Source organism: Brachyistius frenatus, unplaced genomic scaffold (genome assembly GCF_029030835.1).
Source record: "Brachyistius frenatus isolate BFR_SWC_R1_liver_20210118 unplaced genomic scaffold, ASM2903083v1 Contig_115, whole genome shotgun sequence".
NCBI lineage: Eukaryota > Metazoa > Chordata > Actinopteri > Embiotocidae > Brachyistius > Brachyistius frenatus.
In genome coordinates this window covers 460,591-478,869 of record NW_027210714.1, presented here as the reverse complement: position 1 = coordinate 478,869, position 18,279 = coordinate 460,591, and the positions used below count along the sequence as shown (strand labels likewise).

The window sequence follows — 18,279 nt, the reverse complement described above, 5'->3', positions numbered from 1 at the left end:
GTGATGATGGGGGAGACACCAAAACAAACGGCGCTAATGGAAGGATAAAGGTTCATATTTTAGCAGAAAAGGAAAAATCGCCCATGTGTCCACTGCCTACGACACAAAGTGTCATCAAACAAATGGGAGCTCAGAGAGGCGGGGATATCCTCACTGGGCAAGAGGTGCAATTACAAAATGAACACAAAACGACACCCTGGACAGGTGCCGGTTAAATGACGACCATCAAACACAACCCTGACATGCGAGGCAATGATGGTGCAATTTAACAAAGTGATTCTTGTCACGTGGGGGCTAAATGCCAGCTCTGATTACTCATAAACCTGTATTTGCATACCCGGGTAAACTGATGTCAATTAGGGAGCAGTGAGGGAAAGAAAATCCATCAGAGGAAGAAGACGAAGAGGATGAGGAAGTGGACCATGTTCTCCCTAGAGTGTGGCATGCAAATGATTTTCTGGAAACGGGATAAACAGTGGCATCATTTGCCTGGGGCTCATTACCATATGCAACCTCTTGCATAAGGCTGTGCAAACTCAGAGGACATTATGATCATAGGAAACGAGCGAGGAATCAGATTACGGACCTATCCACTTAGCCAGCACACGTCTACGCCCTCTCCACAATTATAAGCAACCTCGTCGAAACCCCGGACTGATTGTAATTCTACACTTTGGGCTCGCTAATAACCTGCACTAATCCACGCCGAGTATAACATATCATTACACTCGGATGATGATACAGTATGCCGATGAAGGAGGGGTGAAGAACAGGAGGAAAGAAAAGTGCAGCGAGAGAGAGAGAGAGAGAGAGAGAGAGAGAGAGAGAGAGAGAGAGAGAGAGCTCTTTGGAAAGAGACCGAGCCTCTTGATGTTTTGCACAAAGTCCCCACGGGCCAGCAGCCCACAGAGAGCCAGGCAGGAAATCCCAGACAATTTCTACAGGAGGGGAACGACAAGAGTGGAGCACGAGGCAACTCTCAGTCTGGATGGGCCGGGCTGGTGTACTATAGAGAGTCAATCTGCAACTACAGACTAAAGAAGGACTTGTGGAAGGGCATTACTCTTCTTCTTCTTCTTCTTGTTTTTAATCGTAAGCACGGTGGCTTCAAAGTTGGAGGTTTTTGAAGTACAAGACTCAAGGGTGATGCAAAAAAAAAACAAAAAAAAAATTGTGAAATGCAAATTAAAATAGAAAGCAGTCTGGACTGCCCACAACAAGAAACTAGGCAGTGCTATAGATCAGTAGTCTCAAACTTTTTGGAATTCGCTCGTTGCTGCGCTGCTTCTCCTCATAAGCTGAACTATTTTCAACATCGTTCACTTTGCAGTCTGTGAAAAGAATGTGTCCTCTCCACAGACCTGCGATGATGCAAGTACTTGTGTTTTTCCACTGAAATGCAGTTGATTTCAAAGTGTTTCTCACAAGCAACAAGTCTGTGTAAGAGAGGCTTTTTGACAGGCTGATTTTGTATTGGACCCAAAGACTCAAAGTGTAACAATAACATCCCCAAAGTAGATTCACTGCGTGCACCAATAAATAAACAGACGCTGTGGTGAATATCACCCAGATTGAAGTTGATCTTTAACAGAAACATATATATTACTACCTTAACTAAAACTGAGCTGATCTCATAAAGTTTCAGTTCTCAGTTCTGCAGCACCTTCATAGAAATAAAACTGACGATCTCAAAACGGAGAATCGTAATGACGTTCAGATATGTCTTTTTTTTTTTCATTGTTTTGTTTGAGGCCAAACAAAAACTGGCAGAAACAGCCGGCCTCAGACTGCAATCATGGATGAGAGAAGGTAAAAAACAAAATGTGGACTGTGTGAAAATAGTAATATACGGTGAACTGAGCCAGGGAATATGAATTTAATATCGCGCTTAACCTGAATGAGGAGGACTTTAATAAGCACACAGCGGAATGAGAAAAGCCTTTCCCAGCTAGCAGGACTGAACCGAGGAAGACTATAACACTCCAGCTGCACGATGGGTCTCTGAGGCAAGATGGAGGAGTCAGCAGAGACACTCTATTCTGAAGGATATATCTAACTGTAAATCGCTATCCTAGACTGACTGACAGAATGTAAAATGATATACCGCTGACTAGTTACAAGAGACTTCATGACTATGTTACACATCTGACCTTATAAACCTAATGCATCTCAAGTATGAGATTCACAGAGCTCCTTCATTGTGAAGCATCACCTCAACGCAGTACACCGTGCATAATATTAAACTTTCTATTATAATATGCATGTATCGAATAAGGCCCAATTTTTTTAAATGTTGCCTCATTCAGGGACACGCGTCTTCTAAGACTGGCGCTGTAATGGTGAAGATGCCACAGTACTTTTCCCTTCTCGGGAGTTATCGCAGTACTTTTTAATGCACGATTTAAATATAGTCTCAATATCCATGATTGGATTTTGCTCAATGTCCAAAATTTTACAAACAAAAAATGTTGTATAAACAAGCCTTTAGAAGCGGGGACGCCTTACAGGACATGGCCGACGTAAAAAAAAAACGTGCATTCCCTCGCCTGGTGTCAACCTGGCGTAGCGGTTTGTACGGGACAAATGTGAGCTGAGTGAGGTGTTGCTGCGGGGGTTTACTGTGTTTTCCTGATGAGGCCTGCTGGCGGTGAGACGGACTTGGCCCTGCTGCAGAGATGACAGGTATTCTTCGGGGATCTGCCATGTGCTGTTAGGATAACAGGGGGGGGGGGGGGGGGGGGACATCGGCCTCAGGGGCGGCAGAAGGACCAGGCGTTTGTTTTGGTTTTTTTACCGCAAGTGCGCGCTTGCCTGCGGACTTTAAGTATCTCCTCTGTCGGACTCCCTCAACACCGACAATGATACACACTGACGGCAGCAGAGATTCTGATAGAGGGTTCATCAGATCTATTTCAGTGTGGCGTTTATCAACTTTAAATGCCAAACGTGAAAATAGCCGAGAGGCAGTTTTCTTGGGAACAAATACCAATTATGTTTACATTCAGTGTTACTCATCAAGTGCCTTCCCTTCTTTATCATCTGTTTGCAAAGCTGATGCTGTTTTAAACCCTGCAAATCAATCTTTTTTTTTTTTTTTTTATTTTATTCACTTTTATTAATCCCCGAGGGGAAATTTCTTCACTGCAGCAGGGGGGCTCTCAGGGGGGAGCTGCTGCAGCAGGCTGCCACTAGCGCGGTGCCAGGTAACCTTAATGTACCTTAATGTATTTAATACCATGAGCAATAACTTCAAATAATAGAGATATAAGTCTTTTGCACATTAATCTTAAAATGAGGGAAAAGGGGCTCCGATGGCCTCCTGCTGACAGCGCCATCTCCATCTCATCTCACTTTACTATCAATTATGATATGACGAAGTGAAATTCCCCAGAATACTCTAACTCTTATCTTTATACTGAATAGTTTTTCCTTAACAATTTATACTGCAGGCTAAAAAAAAAACTGCCGATTAAATATCAGAAAAATACAGGTTAAAAAAATCCAAACTTTTCAAAACCCCAGCGAGTCATCTTCAAATATATTGCTTTCTCATACCTGCTTTCCAAAAACTAACAAATATTTCATTTAAAATGACAAATTAGGAAATCCTCTTATTTGAGAGGTAGTTTCCGAGAGTGGCGAGTCAAAGTTGCGGCTTCCTTGTCTCAAACTCAGCGTGAACCCATTAGCAGGAGACAGTTGTATAAATAACCTCCCACAGTTCACAATAACACTCTCTGTTTCTCTGTGGCACAATAGCTGACAAGACAAAAGGTGAATACAAAAGTGCACTCAAGTTGGCTTGCAGGTTATGATTCAGAACTCATAAGAATCTTATTGAAGGAAGTCTATGGATATTTTTAGGGCCGCAAAATTACAGTAATTCCAATTTTCCATTATTTTTCCTCTTGAGAAATGAAGATCATTTCAAATATTGTAATAGAAATGAAAGCCTCTAAGTATGTTGGTAAAATATACAGCAATGATGTCTGCTGGGATTTGACTGGAATATTGCTATACATTGTCAGATATGTGAGTCGGTAGCTGCAGTAGTCATTGAAATTTACAGCATGTTTATAAGACTCGGATGGAAAAAGAGCTTTGTCAGTGACGTACAAAGCAGGGAAAACACGATAATTAATTTCAAGTCTAATAGGGTTTAATAAGAGGTTTAGGCATTCAGACAGAAGCCTGATGGTTTTAATTTAGAGGCAGGTTCAGACGGTGATCTCAGGATTGTAGAATACCAACAAAACCACCCTTTTTCCCTTTAAGGACCAATTATAAACCACTGCCTTTTAGTTTTATCTGCACTTTGAAAGTGGAGATAATGCTACTGTAATTAACCTGAAATGAATACAACAGCAGCTGAGCTGGGAAACAGGAAAGCTGCATGTCTTTCTCTCACTGGTGGGACCAGATTTTTGCTCCTTTTGGAAACAAGCAGGAAATGCCACTCAAGATAATACTGTATCACAATAGCTGGGGCCCATCCAGGGGACCAGAAGGAAATGCTGGGGCTTTTTATGACTACAGGAAGAGTAACAATACCTTCTTTAGAAGAAAAAAATACGCTAAACAGAGAACCAGAATCCTAGAAAACTGTAACAGTGTACAGCAGCAGAGGAAGCAGGTGGGTTTGGGGACTGAAGAGAGAAGTAAGGTGAAGGCAGAAGCAGGCGGAGAAAGGTTTGTGCCAGATATAGATGCCAAGAGCTGTAATACCTTTTGGCAAAACTTCCCGCCGTGTGCCGAGCCCCAACGCAGGCCTTGGGGTACAATCTAATGCAAGCTGATAACTCAGCTTCCATCGCCTCTGTAGAGCCGAGTTATTCCTTTAATTGAAAATCATCTTTCCCGATACAATGGGGAGAGAGAGAGAGCGAGAGGAGCCTGGCTCATTACGGAGCGCCGAGCAAAGCCTCTCAGAGAGCGTTTCTCGCACAGCGGTCTCTCATGTTATTTGTCTGCACTTTGCACGCACATCTCATGAGCTTTAGAATGAATGAGAGCCTTTAAAAACACGTTCTCTTTAACGTATTGATTCAACAGGAAAATATTGAAAACAATATTCAAGGACGCAGGCAGAATTTGCAGTTTTCTACACGTGATCCATGACGGTAAAATCTGCTTTTCTTTACCAACTGTAACAGATCACAGGGTTGTATTTATTCCATCTGATGTACACGGATAAAATGAATGAGGGAGTAAACGGGCAGTATCAACACACATTAGTCTTTTGCACAGCAAGACGCAGCTAATTATTTCCTGCCCTGTGTTACATCTCCTGTGAAACGCATGCTGATGAGCACATAATTACCTTCAAATATTTGGAGAAACTCTGCAATTGACTCAGCAAGTTTACTTTGAAACCTCTTTGGTCGCACTCAGCCAAAAACATGACTTCACTTCACTGACAAGCAGACGACACAGTACTTGACCTTAACTGCATGGAGTCGAGGAAGTAGGGCAAAAAAACAAAAAAGAACCATAAAACCATGCGCAACAGGAAATGCCTTGGACCTGTTCCTCATGCTGTTATTTATAATAATAAGGCCGGTGTGTTGTATTGAAGCAAAAGTTGCACTTCAGAGCGGCACGGCAGCGAGACGCTGAAAAGTCCTAACAAGACGAAAAAGAAGAAGAAGAAGCAGGAAGCTCAGTAATAATGTTCGGGAGAGGCTGCCTGCAGTGAACCACTGCTTCTAACTGCCAACATCAAAATGTCAAACACTCTTAAAAGTCAGACAGCAGCATTCTCGCACAGCAGGAACATTCAAAAGACAACTGGTGAATGGGCGGACTCGGCTACGAATGCAACGCTGACCTGCAGTTGGAATATTAAGAGTACCTGCCGTACTTTAGATCAACCCCTCCTCTAAAAGGCTCCGTGTTAAACTGTCAGAAAAAGACGAAGGCAATTAACTTCCAGTATAATCCACTGAACCTTGGTGCCACCCAGGGCAACTGGTCTAGTCACCCAGAGAAAACAAAGGGCTAACAGTTCATTTGGCCCAAACGTTGTAAGATGTTGAAATTAACGAACTCTCTGCTCTCCATGCGTTTGCAAAGTACTTTTTCAAAGAGCATGTACATAATGTTCTCGCCACTGCCAACATCGTCACTTGGCCTTTCGAAATACATATTAGATAAGTGGAACTTTGGTTGTTAAGGTACCAAAGCTGGGTAGTGTGAATGTGGCTTCCAAATGAATGACTGGTGGATATATTAGTTGGCTGGATGCATCCTAACAACTGAAATAGAAATACAACAACTGTCTAACCAGTAAAAAAAAAATTAAAAAAAATGATTGGAATAATAATTACCTCATTAAATTTTTTAAATATTTGCCATTGCATCGATCAATTTATCTCTTAAGTAGAGTGGCAGAGGACACACAAGAGTTCTCAGAAACAAATTGCAACCTGCACCGAAACCAAAGAGTGTGCATCTAAGTATATATTTATAGAACGGCCCCTTCTGTTGTCATGTTTGCAGACCCTTATATAATTATTTACTTTCAGTATCTCATTGGTTACATGGCTGCTCGAATGTGACGTTTGTGGTTTCACAAATGACTGAGCGTTTGATTTGAATAGCAGGGGAGGCAGTTCCCACCATCAGCTCAGAGAGTTGCAAATACATGGCTGTACTGTTCTGTTAATAAAGTTTATCACATAGAAAAAAAAAACTTCAATTATCATATGATAAGAGCCTTTGTGAAGTACAGATTACATAATACAGTAATTAAAATGAAGGGATTTACAAATATTTGTGTGGTTACTGATTTTCAATGTGATGGATTTCACCGTCGGGATGTAGATTTCATTACGTCTTCATCGCACTGGATGTCCTGGCATGCGCACTTAGTTCAATATTCAGGGATTGAGAACAGGCCAACTTTGGTTTCAAGTATCGAAGAGTCACTATCAATACACATTACAGTCAAAGTAAGTCTTAAAAATGCAAAAAGCCTTGCATCATGAATATTAATATTGCCAAAAACACTAAAAGGTTCAACAAAGGTGTTTTGTTTAAAGATGTCACCTTGAACAACATAATTCACTACTCCGATACTTAACACATCAAACAACACATCAGGAAAGAACTTGACATTGAAAATGTGTTGGTTGGAGCTCTTAAAAAAAAATTATTTAAAGGAGCAGTGTGTAGTGCTGCGTGGAAGAGGACCCATTCCATAAGTAGAATATTAAAACTCATTCTGAAGTGACTAAAACACAAGCATTCTTAGTTGCAGGTGATTATACACTAATGAAAACATAATTATGAAATGATATTCCATTTCTGCCGCCTATATCCTACACGGTGAACCTTCAATGATACAGTAGCTGGATGCCTGTATCAGTTTAACTGATTTAGTAGTATAAGCTCTGTTCAGGTAGATAATAAGATGAAAATTCAATTCCTTTATGTGCTTTTTCTTTTTAAACAAAAGGAGACTGAGGTGTCAGATACAGCGGTGAGACAACTTCACCTAAATCCCAAAAGGTTGATCATAGAGTCGAGCTGCCACTCACTGAAATCCAAAACTGCCTCCGGGGCATCGAAGCTTCGAGGTTCTGACTTTATCAAGTATTTAGCCAGACAGACAGACACACACACACACACACACACACACACACACACACACACACACACACACACACACACACACACACACACACACACACACACACACACACAAAAGGCCATTTCATCAAATGCCAGCCGTACTGAAAGCCTGTCTCTTGCTGCATGCGGCAATCCCAAGCCCGTCTGCGACCACAATCAATGACTGACACCTCCATTACAAGTCTCCAAAACAACCCAAGGGACATTTTAAAGGTGACAAATGCAGCATTAATAGAGACTGCAGCTGATATTAATGTTGACATTTTTATAACCTGAAAAGCCTCAGAGATGTTGAGGCCTGTGATTTCTGCTATGCGTGAATCTCAACATCTGGGATTAGAGGACTCAGAACCAACACAGTTCCATGACTGGTAAATTTAACCACGAGGAAGTTTACTTAGGCAAAATAAATGTCTTCAGTGGAGAATGTGCTTTAGCTTATGAGACTTTAGTAACAGCTTGCATGTTGATGCCATTGGCAATCGTCTTTTAACGTTATGCGCACAGACCTCGGGTCACACCTGCGAACAGCTTACAGCCAGGATCTGCCTTCTGAGGTGTTTGGGAAATGAGTCTTCCCAGGGAGCTGGTCCTTTAAGCCCATGCTTGACCCACCAAAACAGACAGGTCATCCAGTGTCAGCTCACCCGCTGGCAGCCTGGCGCATCCCGAGTTCAGCTGCAAGCTCGACATTCTGATAGAATAAAGCCTCGGCTCAAGTGGTCAGCTAGCCGTTTGTAAGAATACTGAGCCGACAGTTTTAAATCCGCAGCCAGTTCTTCCCTCTGGATTTGTTTTATTCCTAGATACTAAAGTTTGTTCCCACTAAACAATTGTGCTGCTTATTCTGTCTTCAGCTTGTCTTCCCTGAGGAAAAAAACGGCGATCGAAAAAAAGGCTTCGATGATGTTTAAAACTTAAAAGTACAACTCGAACTCAGAAATAGATATTGATACCTTGTTAAAAAAAAAAAAAAAAAAAAAGGACAAATAAAAAATGAGTAGTGATCAATGGGGAGGATATATAGGAGGCTGCCTTCCTGATTTGTGCGGAGCTGTAATTCTACAGGGTGTTTTATAGTGGAAGTGGGTCACTTCATTTGAAACAAAGACCATTTCTGTAAACATAGTTAAAATAGGTATATGAAATATGATATTGAAAGTCAATGGAAAAAAAGAGCAGAGGTGCTACTTCGGATAACAATAGTATTTTTAGTGTGGCTGCTGGTCAAGCAAGCATCAGGCCTATTAATTAAACTGATAATGGCGCATCAGGATCATGATCCTTACTAGGGCTGTCACTTTTTATTCGAACATTTGATCCAACGTAATTAACATTCGAACTGTAACGACCCGTTTGAATTCAAAATTTACTATCTATACGTGTGGCAGACCGTTGCCTTGTAATCCAGTAGAGGGCGCTCTAACAATTCACCAACAGTTTGTGCAAGTATTTTGGCTTCTACACCGTAGATGGCAAAGTAACTAACACTAAATAGTGCTGTTTGTGGAATTCACCACCCAAGTGAGTCAGCGGAGACACGATCAGACCAGACTTAATTGCACAATCACTTCAGCTTCAGAAGGCTTCTACTTTGACGGTCACTGTAAGGCTGAAAAATGCGGTATAAAAATATTATTAAAATGCGTTAAAAGTAAATTCTTAAATAAAATGACGAAACTAATATCTTTAAAAGGCGTGAGGATGGATTCGGATTCACTCAGACGAGTTGCATGTCGTTCTATATTCGTTCAAATAACATTTTTGGAAGAAGTGAAAGCCCAAGTCTTTACCACCGTGGCGAAATAATTTCCTCAGGGGAAACGTTGCCAAGGTGTGAGCTTAGTTCAATCAGAGCAAATGTAGTTTTCAACTAACAGTGCTTTGTCTTCTCAAGAGTTGCTGGCAACTCAGCTGACTGACCACACTATGCAACACTTTGGCTTGGTAACTGTCCGCCTGATACAATATGAACGGTTCTCCGCTTTTTAAATTCAACCAGCTGAATCAAAACGATGTAATAACACATGTCTACATCAGTGACCTTTGGTTTACACCGACGAGTCACGCGCCATTAACCATCTGTCAAGCAAGCTAAAGCAGCACAGCAGGAGTGATCTCAGACAATGCACAAGCTGCCTGGCATGACCACAATCAATACTGAGGGTCCATGTCGCCAAGCAAAAAGGAACAGCCCACACATGATCAGAGGTGCTCGTTCGGAGGCCCTTTCGTCTTTATGTGTCTTCGACAAACTGCTAAAGAAGAACATCACGGCCCATTGTAATTGCGATAAAGGTTCATACGCTCACACCTACATGTCAACTTTCACTACAAAGATGCCCCGTTAAAGTCAAGCTACGTTATTGTCTGCTATCGTCACCCAAGGCAACAAATCAGGTTTGAAATGACTGAGCAACCGTGAGTCTTTTAATAGTTCAGCTGAAGGAAGTGAAATCAGTTTTTTTGCTCAGACCATAGCGACATATTATTTGCATCCTGTGATGCAGAGAGACATCACATCACAAACATACTAATAATTACATTCGCGAGCGCCAACTCTTTCCAGACGATTGCAGTTTAAAGAAAAACAGCTGAGACCACAAGCTCTTAAAAAGGTTACAAATAGTGATTTTATAGGATGCTGACTCATTTCTGATTCATAATGTTAAATGTTTAGCCCTCTCCAGATTTACTTGTTGTTTTTTTTTCCCCTCTGAAGCCGAGTTATAATTAGTGAAAGCAAATCAAATGTCCAACTGTGTAAATCCAAGGTTAACTTCTTCACAAGCACTTTTCTTCCCCTCCCACTCAGCTCAACCTTCCACGGTGACAGCGACACTTAAAACAAGATGTAGAAGTGCTCTAGCTTTGTCTCAGTGGTGAGCCAAGACAGAATAGTGTGGAACCACTTAGCTATGCACTGATTAAATAGGCCAGCTGTCATTTGTCTTAGCCACCATCTCACAGCAAGCCATTGGGAGCTGTACTATTAGAACTGCCTCACCAAGCGGCGCGGCCCTTAGTTAATACATAATTCCCTTTCAGAATGAATGATAGCAAAGTCATACTGACCTCCAAAGAGAATAGGATGATGACCAAAGTTTTGACTAAAGGAACAGCATCTAATTAATACAGAGAAAATGAAGATTAAATGATCAACACATTGAATCTCTAAATGTTTTTTTTGTGCATACTGTATAAAACACCAAAAATAACTCGTGAAGAGACTTTTTCCCCAACACCTAAACTAGGTATGAATCATATACAAGGTTAAATTGTGATCTAATTGGGAGCCTGGCAGGTTTTGCAGGTATGAATTTAAGGCTGGCAGACAGAAAAGCAAAGATGTTTTGTTTACAGATCTGTAGGGCAGCTGAATGCTGCCAGCGCTGTTGTATTAATGGGGGAGAATAACATAAAACTAGAGCGGGATGAAGTCCCAGGTGGTGGATTTATTCAGAATTCTAAATGCAGACAAAAACAAATAATCCAACACCAAGATGCTCATAAAATTGGAATCAATGGTGTTTGTTCAGTATTCAGGCTCAAGGTGACTGCTCAAGAGAGTTGCACATTTCTCACATACAGTATTTGCGTGTTAGCATAGATAACTACAGCCATATTGGCCACCACACTTAAGGAAGGATGTGAGACCAAAAAAAAAAAAATATATATATATGAAGCTGCTCTGTGCCTCTACGTGGAGTGTTATGAGCAAAGTGCGGCGGTGATCAGAAACACCACCTGACTGAAAAAAATATCTTCTGCTCTTCCATCTCATGGCTCCTTCCTATTAATCTTCTAGTTTTTATTTGACTCTCGTAAAACCGCTGTCTCGGCTCAGCTTGTTTTGGTTTTTTTTTCTTACATGAAACTCACGCGTAGGCAAAAAGAAAACAAGTGTCTTGTTCTAAAAATCCACCGTGTAGTTAATATTGTCGAATGCCTTGTTACGTCGGAACTCACAGCAACAATATGCGGCAGGGAGTGCAGCGACGACGACAGCAACACTTTTCCCCTCTTTATGTTTATTGTGCGTCAAAGAAGGAGTTTTCCGAAAGCCAACTAAAACAACCTCGAGAATTACACCGATAAAAGATCATAATTCTCCCATATTTTACACCAAATGGCGTCAGCCGGGGCTATGAAAAGCAGAGTAAAATACGAGGCGTGGATGTCAAAACATGTGGTTAGAATTTATGCTGTGACCGAGACTGTGTTTTAATTGCAACCATATTTTTTTTAGCTTACTGCACTTGTGTGTGCGAGATGGTTTTTCTCCAATGCAGGGTAGGGGCTTTACAAATGACCTGAGCACCGAGTCAAGAAATGAGGCGACTGCGTCTCTATTTTCTGCTCCGAATGTGTCACTCACCGCTAACCTGTTCCAAATGAGAGCCATCGCGAGATGTCAGTCTGCCACACACGAGTTAGAAAGTATGAATCATAGCCGAACCGGAGTTAAAGTTTTGAGCTCAGGGTGGATACTTTTGTGTCCAGTTGTCCTTTCAGATAAGCTGCCAGTCTGCTATCTGACCTCCAGGAAGCAGCATTTCCTTCTTGGCCTCACCTACTGTGAGACGGGCGCGGGGGGGAGAGGGGTGGGGGGGTCAAACACCGTCCACATGTATTTCTGTTTTTCATGCTCTGGGACGGATTGTTAGATGAAGTGATATTACCAAAAGAGAGGAGTCAGTGGGTGGAAAACATTTCTCATGACAGCACATGCTCTTCAGTAGAGCCCATCCGATGCTGGAAGCCAATATTACAATATAATACTTATATAAATGAGTAAACAAATTCAGATATCGATATATCGACCAATAGAAGGCAGGATAATTTACAGCTTGTTGTTTACACTGACATCAGTGCACTGAAACAGTCAACTTTACCGGGAATTTAATTAGAAGAAAGAACTATAAAAAAAAAAAAAAAATTAAAACGAGACGTATCACATATCAGCCTCCATGTATGCCGATACCGATATCTGTGATAGAGCAAAATCAGCCAATTAAATCAGCCTTCTGATATATCGGACAGGCTCTTATCACGAGGGCATTTTGAGCGGGAGTCTCAACAGTGAAGTATGTCTTCAGTCAGTCTCACTCACAGCTTAGTGTTCCCTGGTTTGCTCTCTAGAACCACAACCCTCTGAAGTCTCTCTTAAGGAACATCCGGATGAAACAGAATTAATGAGACAACACCTGAAATTAGCATCACATAGTATTTTCCGCTCAATTCATCGTAGAACCGGTAGACGGCTAAACAACATCCTCCCGGGGCCATTTTAAATCACTTCTGAGATGCCACAAGAATAACAAGGCTTAGAAACTCCTGATCCCTTTCATTTCGACTGGACTGGTTGGCATTTGACAAGAAGGGAAGTGTAAGGAAATTATCTCAAGGTCGAGAGAGACATAATTTTACACATTTTTGACAAACGATTAGCCCTTACTCCTCTTTCCTGATATGAACACCGGTCAGAAAATCAAGTCAGGCACTGAACTCACAATTTCAACTTCCATTTGGAGTTAGTCGATACCTCTTCTGGGGCGTGACTGCTTCACAAATGCTGATGTATTCGGCCAATTCACAAGATCAGCTGAGCGAGATCCAGGCCAAGTGGCAGCATTCTGAACATCGCAACGGAAGACATTGTTTTGAGGAGGAAGTTAAGCTCATGCCTTTAAGCTATCCTTAGAAACGATGTAAAAGCAACAAAGTCTGTTGTCCATCTGTTGTGAGATATGGAGGATTCCATATAAGTTTCGAAAATCAAGTCAAGGTGCTCGCATACCATCAGACCAGCAGTCTTACAACACCAAATGACATCTGTATGAAAGTGGCGGAAGTATCAGGCAAAAGCAGTACAACAGTGTGAAAATACCCCGTACAAGTATATAAAATAAAAAAATATACTAAAGTTGAAGTACAGAAAGACCAGCAAAGTAGAGTAGTTCTTAAAGTAGAGCTGGGAAATATGGACAAAATCAAATATCGTGATATTTTTCACAAAAATACCTCGCTATCGATATTGCAGGCAATGATTATTGGTATTTTACAATGTATTTACACAATGAGATCTTTGATAAACTTCTCACACGACATCCCACCCAGGTGACTCATCAGGCCACTTTCCCACAAGGGAAGGTTTGAACTGTAAAAAATGATTCTCTAAGTTATTTAAGGGTGTTTTCTCTTCCTGGGACTTAACAACTAATGAAAACTTGGTCAACTAAGAGTTCGTCGTCCACATCAAGTATCAGTGTATTGAAAGAAAGAAAAAAAAAAAAATAGCGGCTGCGATAGGTAGAATGGCTAGTTAACAATGGCAGGATTGTTCAGAATGTCGTGTTTTGTGCAGGAAGTGATTTTGTGATTGTGATTCTGAATCAGCGGTCTGCAGAACTTCCGCATCGCGCTATATTTTTGACTCGGCTGTTACAAACTTTAAAAAGGTAATACCAAAAAAGGTACCACGTACTATCCACAACTTTTTGCTTAGTGGAAAATCATGAATAATGAATTGAGTAATCTGAAAAAATGGTTAGATTGATCTGTAGTCACAGCCCGAACCAACTCCGATAGTATAACTAATGTTTTACCAAGCTTTAACTGCAACCAACAAGACTCTTTCACTCATCTACTCTGGCTGAAGCTCGTCAGCTGGAATTGGGAGGGGGGGGGGGGGTCTGTTGCCACGCAGAGAGGCACAACAACCAGCAGAGAACTACACAACACAGCAAAAAACCAAAACAATGATTTTCTTCCACTGACTTCAGATTTTGTTGTTGTTGTTGTTGTTTTTCTCCTTCAGTTATTACTGTGGCATAAATCTAATAGTTTCATTTTTCAATACTGGTTATTGTATTACAGCTAACTACTGCGCCCCCACATATACGGTAATGTGAATCCAATGGTGTGATAACAAAAGCATTTATAATCACTGATGTAAGAAGACAGTAGCATCCATTATTAATACTGCTGTGAAAAGACTAAAAGAGACACATTTCCCACATACAGTAATAAACCCATGGGGCCATTATGAGAGGAGCAAATGGTGAGACAAAAGTTCTGCTGAAACAGAAATAGGTCCACAGTGATTGCTGCCAGCATAAGAGGTCTCACAGAGAGCTCATTAGTGCTCCTTGGTCAACACATGAAGTATTAAAAGTGCAATGGTGGTGCACCCCACCAAATCCTCCGCAGCAGTGATGTGGCAGCTGCTTCTCCTTCGAATGACTCATCCACTCTTGCATTCAGTGAACCTGGGAGAACTGGGAGAATTTGTTCCCGTGATTTCTGAAGAAGTCTTTCAAGATCGCATGGACATCCGAGACCATAGAGACGAACATCAGCGTAGGGTTTGTGTACTTCTCACACCGTACACGTGCTCAAGAGACAAAGTGACCACAGGCTCACAGAGCAAGAAAACAACAGAGCTCATTTGGCTGCTGTCGTCTGAGGTGCCAATCAAAGCTTCAGTACAACCTCTTGAACTCGTTCATCAGTGAGCATCAGCAGCCCTCGTACAGCTGAAAGCCCTCAGTCCCACTAATGGACACAGCCAAAGGGAGCTCGGTACGCCTGTGGCGGGGCGCGTAACAAACAATAAAAACGAACAATCCACCGTCGTGAAACTGAACTCTCCTGGAAAACTCCTGTAATTACCTACAATGCTGACAAAACAGGATCAGGATGTTTCAGGGGAGCCCCAGAAAAATCGGGATTAGTTCCATCACACTATTATTTCAGGCATTCAAGTTTAGCATTATTATTATTTTACTCTCATATTTCACACAACCCTTTGAGAGTCCCTCAAATTTCAATGAGTCATGCAATACTTCTCCAATATTAAAGGCTTTGAGTATTTCTGGCTGTTACCTTCGTCAGGGTGGTTTATGAGGTTGTTTCTTTGTGATTCTGATTACAAACATGAGCTGCAACGATCGCTGTATTAGTTGATCCATAGAAAATTAAGTGCCAAATATTTCAATAATCAATGAATCACTTTAGGTCGTTTTTAATACTGAAAAAAAATGCTTCAAATCTCTGATTGCAGCTTCTGAAATGAGAATATTTGATTGTTTCTTTAGCCCTTCATGATAATAGACTGAATACTTTTTGGTCCCGGACAAGACAAGAGCAGTCACAGAAAAAGTGTTCTTGATTCTATGACACTTTTCCTAATATTTAACTCTTTTTTTTTTTTCTTTTTTAATCTCAATATATTGTCTTATTGTATCACCACAATCACAACATATTTAAATCTTAACCCTGGCAACATGACGCATCATATCACTAATACACAGCCCTAATGTATTTAGGGGGTATGAACAACCAGGTTTCTCTTGCTCCATGTAAACACTGTGACCGGAATATAATTAGATAAGACTTAAAACGGTGGAAACTAAACACACTCATACAACCATATGACTTTAAGATGATTAAAACATGTCCCCAATAAAATACCTGTTGATATTTCTTTCCCACAGAAAACAGTCAATGTTTATAACCTGGTAGTGTCTTTTTTTTTTTTTTTTTTTTTTTTTTTTCAGGTGAACTCTTCAATACAACTTCTGTAACACTGGCTACAGATACTTTTTGTGGTGCATATTCGATGTTTAACCCCCTAAAAAAAAATAAACAATAAAAAAATCAAATTAAAAAAAACACAATGAAGACCAGAAGCTAAACAGAACTGTGTGGTCGGGCCAGGTTTTTTACAACATTTTGAGGAAGTGACAATAAACAACCAACAACAAAAGCTTTCCCCGTATGGAAGACGAAGCGAGTCAACACGAGTAAACGGGGGGGGGGGGGGGGGGAGAGAAAAAAAAACACAACTTTCCAGTTACAAAGTCATGAGTAACTCGCTAGTTAAGTTTGTAGCGGAGGCCCCATAACACAGGAAACAGCGAGGCGCGCCTCTAACCATTCCCGATCCACACTCGCCAGCCCTCTTCCTCACAAAAGACACACTATCCCCGTTTTTGCGTTTCATGCAAACCAGCCGGTTTATTCCCCACTCAAGAAAGATTTGCATTTCCCTAGTTAAGCCAAATTTTTACTCCCCACCCACCCACAAAAAAAAAAACGCGTCTACAACCGCATGAGAAGCGCTCAGCCGGTCGCTTTCTAATCACAATTCTTCCCTGACTTGTGCAATCTGAGCGCAGAGAGAGCTAGGACGAGCTAGCGATGGAGCATGAGACTTTTTCTTTACGTACCAACTCCGTACTTTTCCTTTTTAGTGGGCACCCAGCGAGACATTCTCTCCGTGTCGAGGCTTCGCCCGAGTTGTCGTCGTGCCTGTTTAAGAAGAAGGTCCAGATGTGACCTCTTGCAGATAAGGTGGACTTTTTCTTTTTTTTTTTTCTTTTTCTTTTTTTTTTTTTCAGTTTTCTCTGAGCTTTGGGGAGCTGCTCCGAGCAGCCATTTTCCACCAGTGACAGGACGCTCCGCAAGGGGGAGGAAGGGAACACAACTTTTTTTTTTTTTTTCACCCTGTAGGCGTTCGTTCGTCCAGCATGCATGCATGCATGCATGCGGGCGGCAGCATGCATGCATGCATGCAGCAGCCGGGCGTCCTGCTTGAAGTCTCACTGCTGTTTGTACTGCGACGGAAACTGCTCCACAACTAAACCTCCATGTATTATTAGTCGATTCTAAGTCGGTCTGCAGCAGCAACATTACTATTATAATGTTATCGGCGGTGAAATCTAACTAAGTAGATTCACCGTACATAAAGTAGCCTACTTTCCCTTTTTATGCAACATCATAGGCCTACTAATAAACAAATAAAACATAGGCCAATGTAATATTGTACTTTTTACTCCACTGCATTTGTTTGAAAGCATTGCTTGACAATTACTTCTAAGATTACAGTTTTTAATACCCTTGCTGTCTAGTCAAAACAGTTTATCTCCAAATTTGGTGATTGTGAATTTGATTTCTTTTTTCTGAAGATTAGCTGTTCTTTTATGGGTTGAGGAAATTTGTTTTTCGGTTAAATTAACCATTTTAAAAACCCTTTTGGATTAGCTGGAAAATGCAGTGTTTTTCTGAGCTTGTTGACTATATAGAGATAAGTAGTTCTTACAGAGCAGAAATCCCATGGAATATGATGCATGACTGGATAGTAAATTAACCAACAGTACATAAGGTCATTAAAATAAGCACAACCTTAAATAAATACAGCACAAAAAACATCATATATCATAGTCAAACTCTGACATTTACCCCTGTGTACTTTTACTTTTATTACTAGAAGTGCATTTTGCTGATAATACTTAAACTTTTACTTAAGTAAGGTTTTGAATGTAGGACTTAAACTTGTAGTGGAATATTACTGTTTAATGGACTTGAGTACCTATTCCACCACGGAAGGCTATAAAGCAGCTAAGATTCAAACGATGGTTGATCTCTTGACTTTACCCACAGTCATTACTTCCGCCAAAACACAAGTTGAATCGTTTTTCGAGAGAGGATCATTTATTTATGAATTGCATTTATAGCAAGCTTGCTGGAACTTTTAGGCTACTGTGATTAAAGCTGATGGTTTTATTCTTTCATACAACATTTAACTATGCAAAAATATCCACAGAACAGAAAATAAATACCAGATAGATAACAAAACAAAGA

The 18,279-nt window shown here is 40.9% G+C and overlaps 1 protein-coding gene across 2 annotated transcripts in view; it reads right to left on the bottom strand.

Annotated features, from left to right (window-relative positions):
• Positions 1-17,089, bottom strand: part of dock1 (dedicator of cytokinesis 1) — a 173,354-nt gene extending 156,265 nt beyond the window's left edge. For both annotated transcript variants that reach the window (XM_069713097.1, XM_069713099.1), the window contains exon 1: positions 16,866-17,089. In XM_069713097.1, coding sequence (XP_069569198.1) covers positions 16,866-16,908 — 43 coding nt within the window. In that variant the 5' untranslated portion in view covers positions 16,909-17,089. The remainder of the gene's footprint in view (positions 1-16,865) is intronic.
• Positions 17,090-18,279: the final 1,190 nt, after the last annotated feature.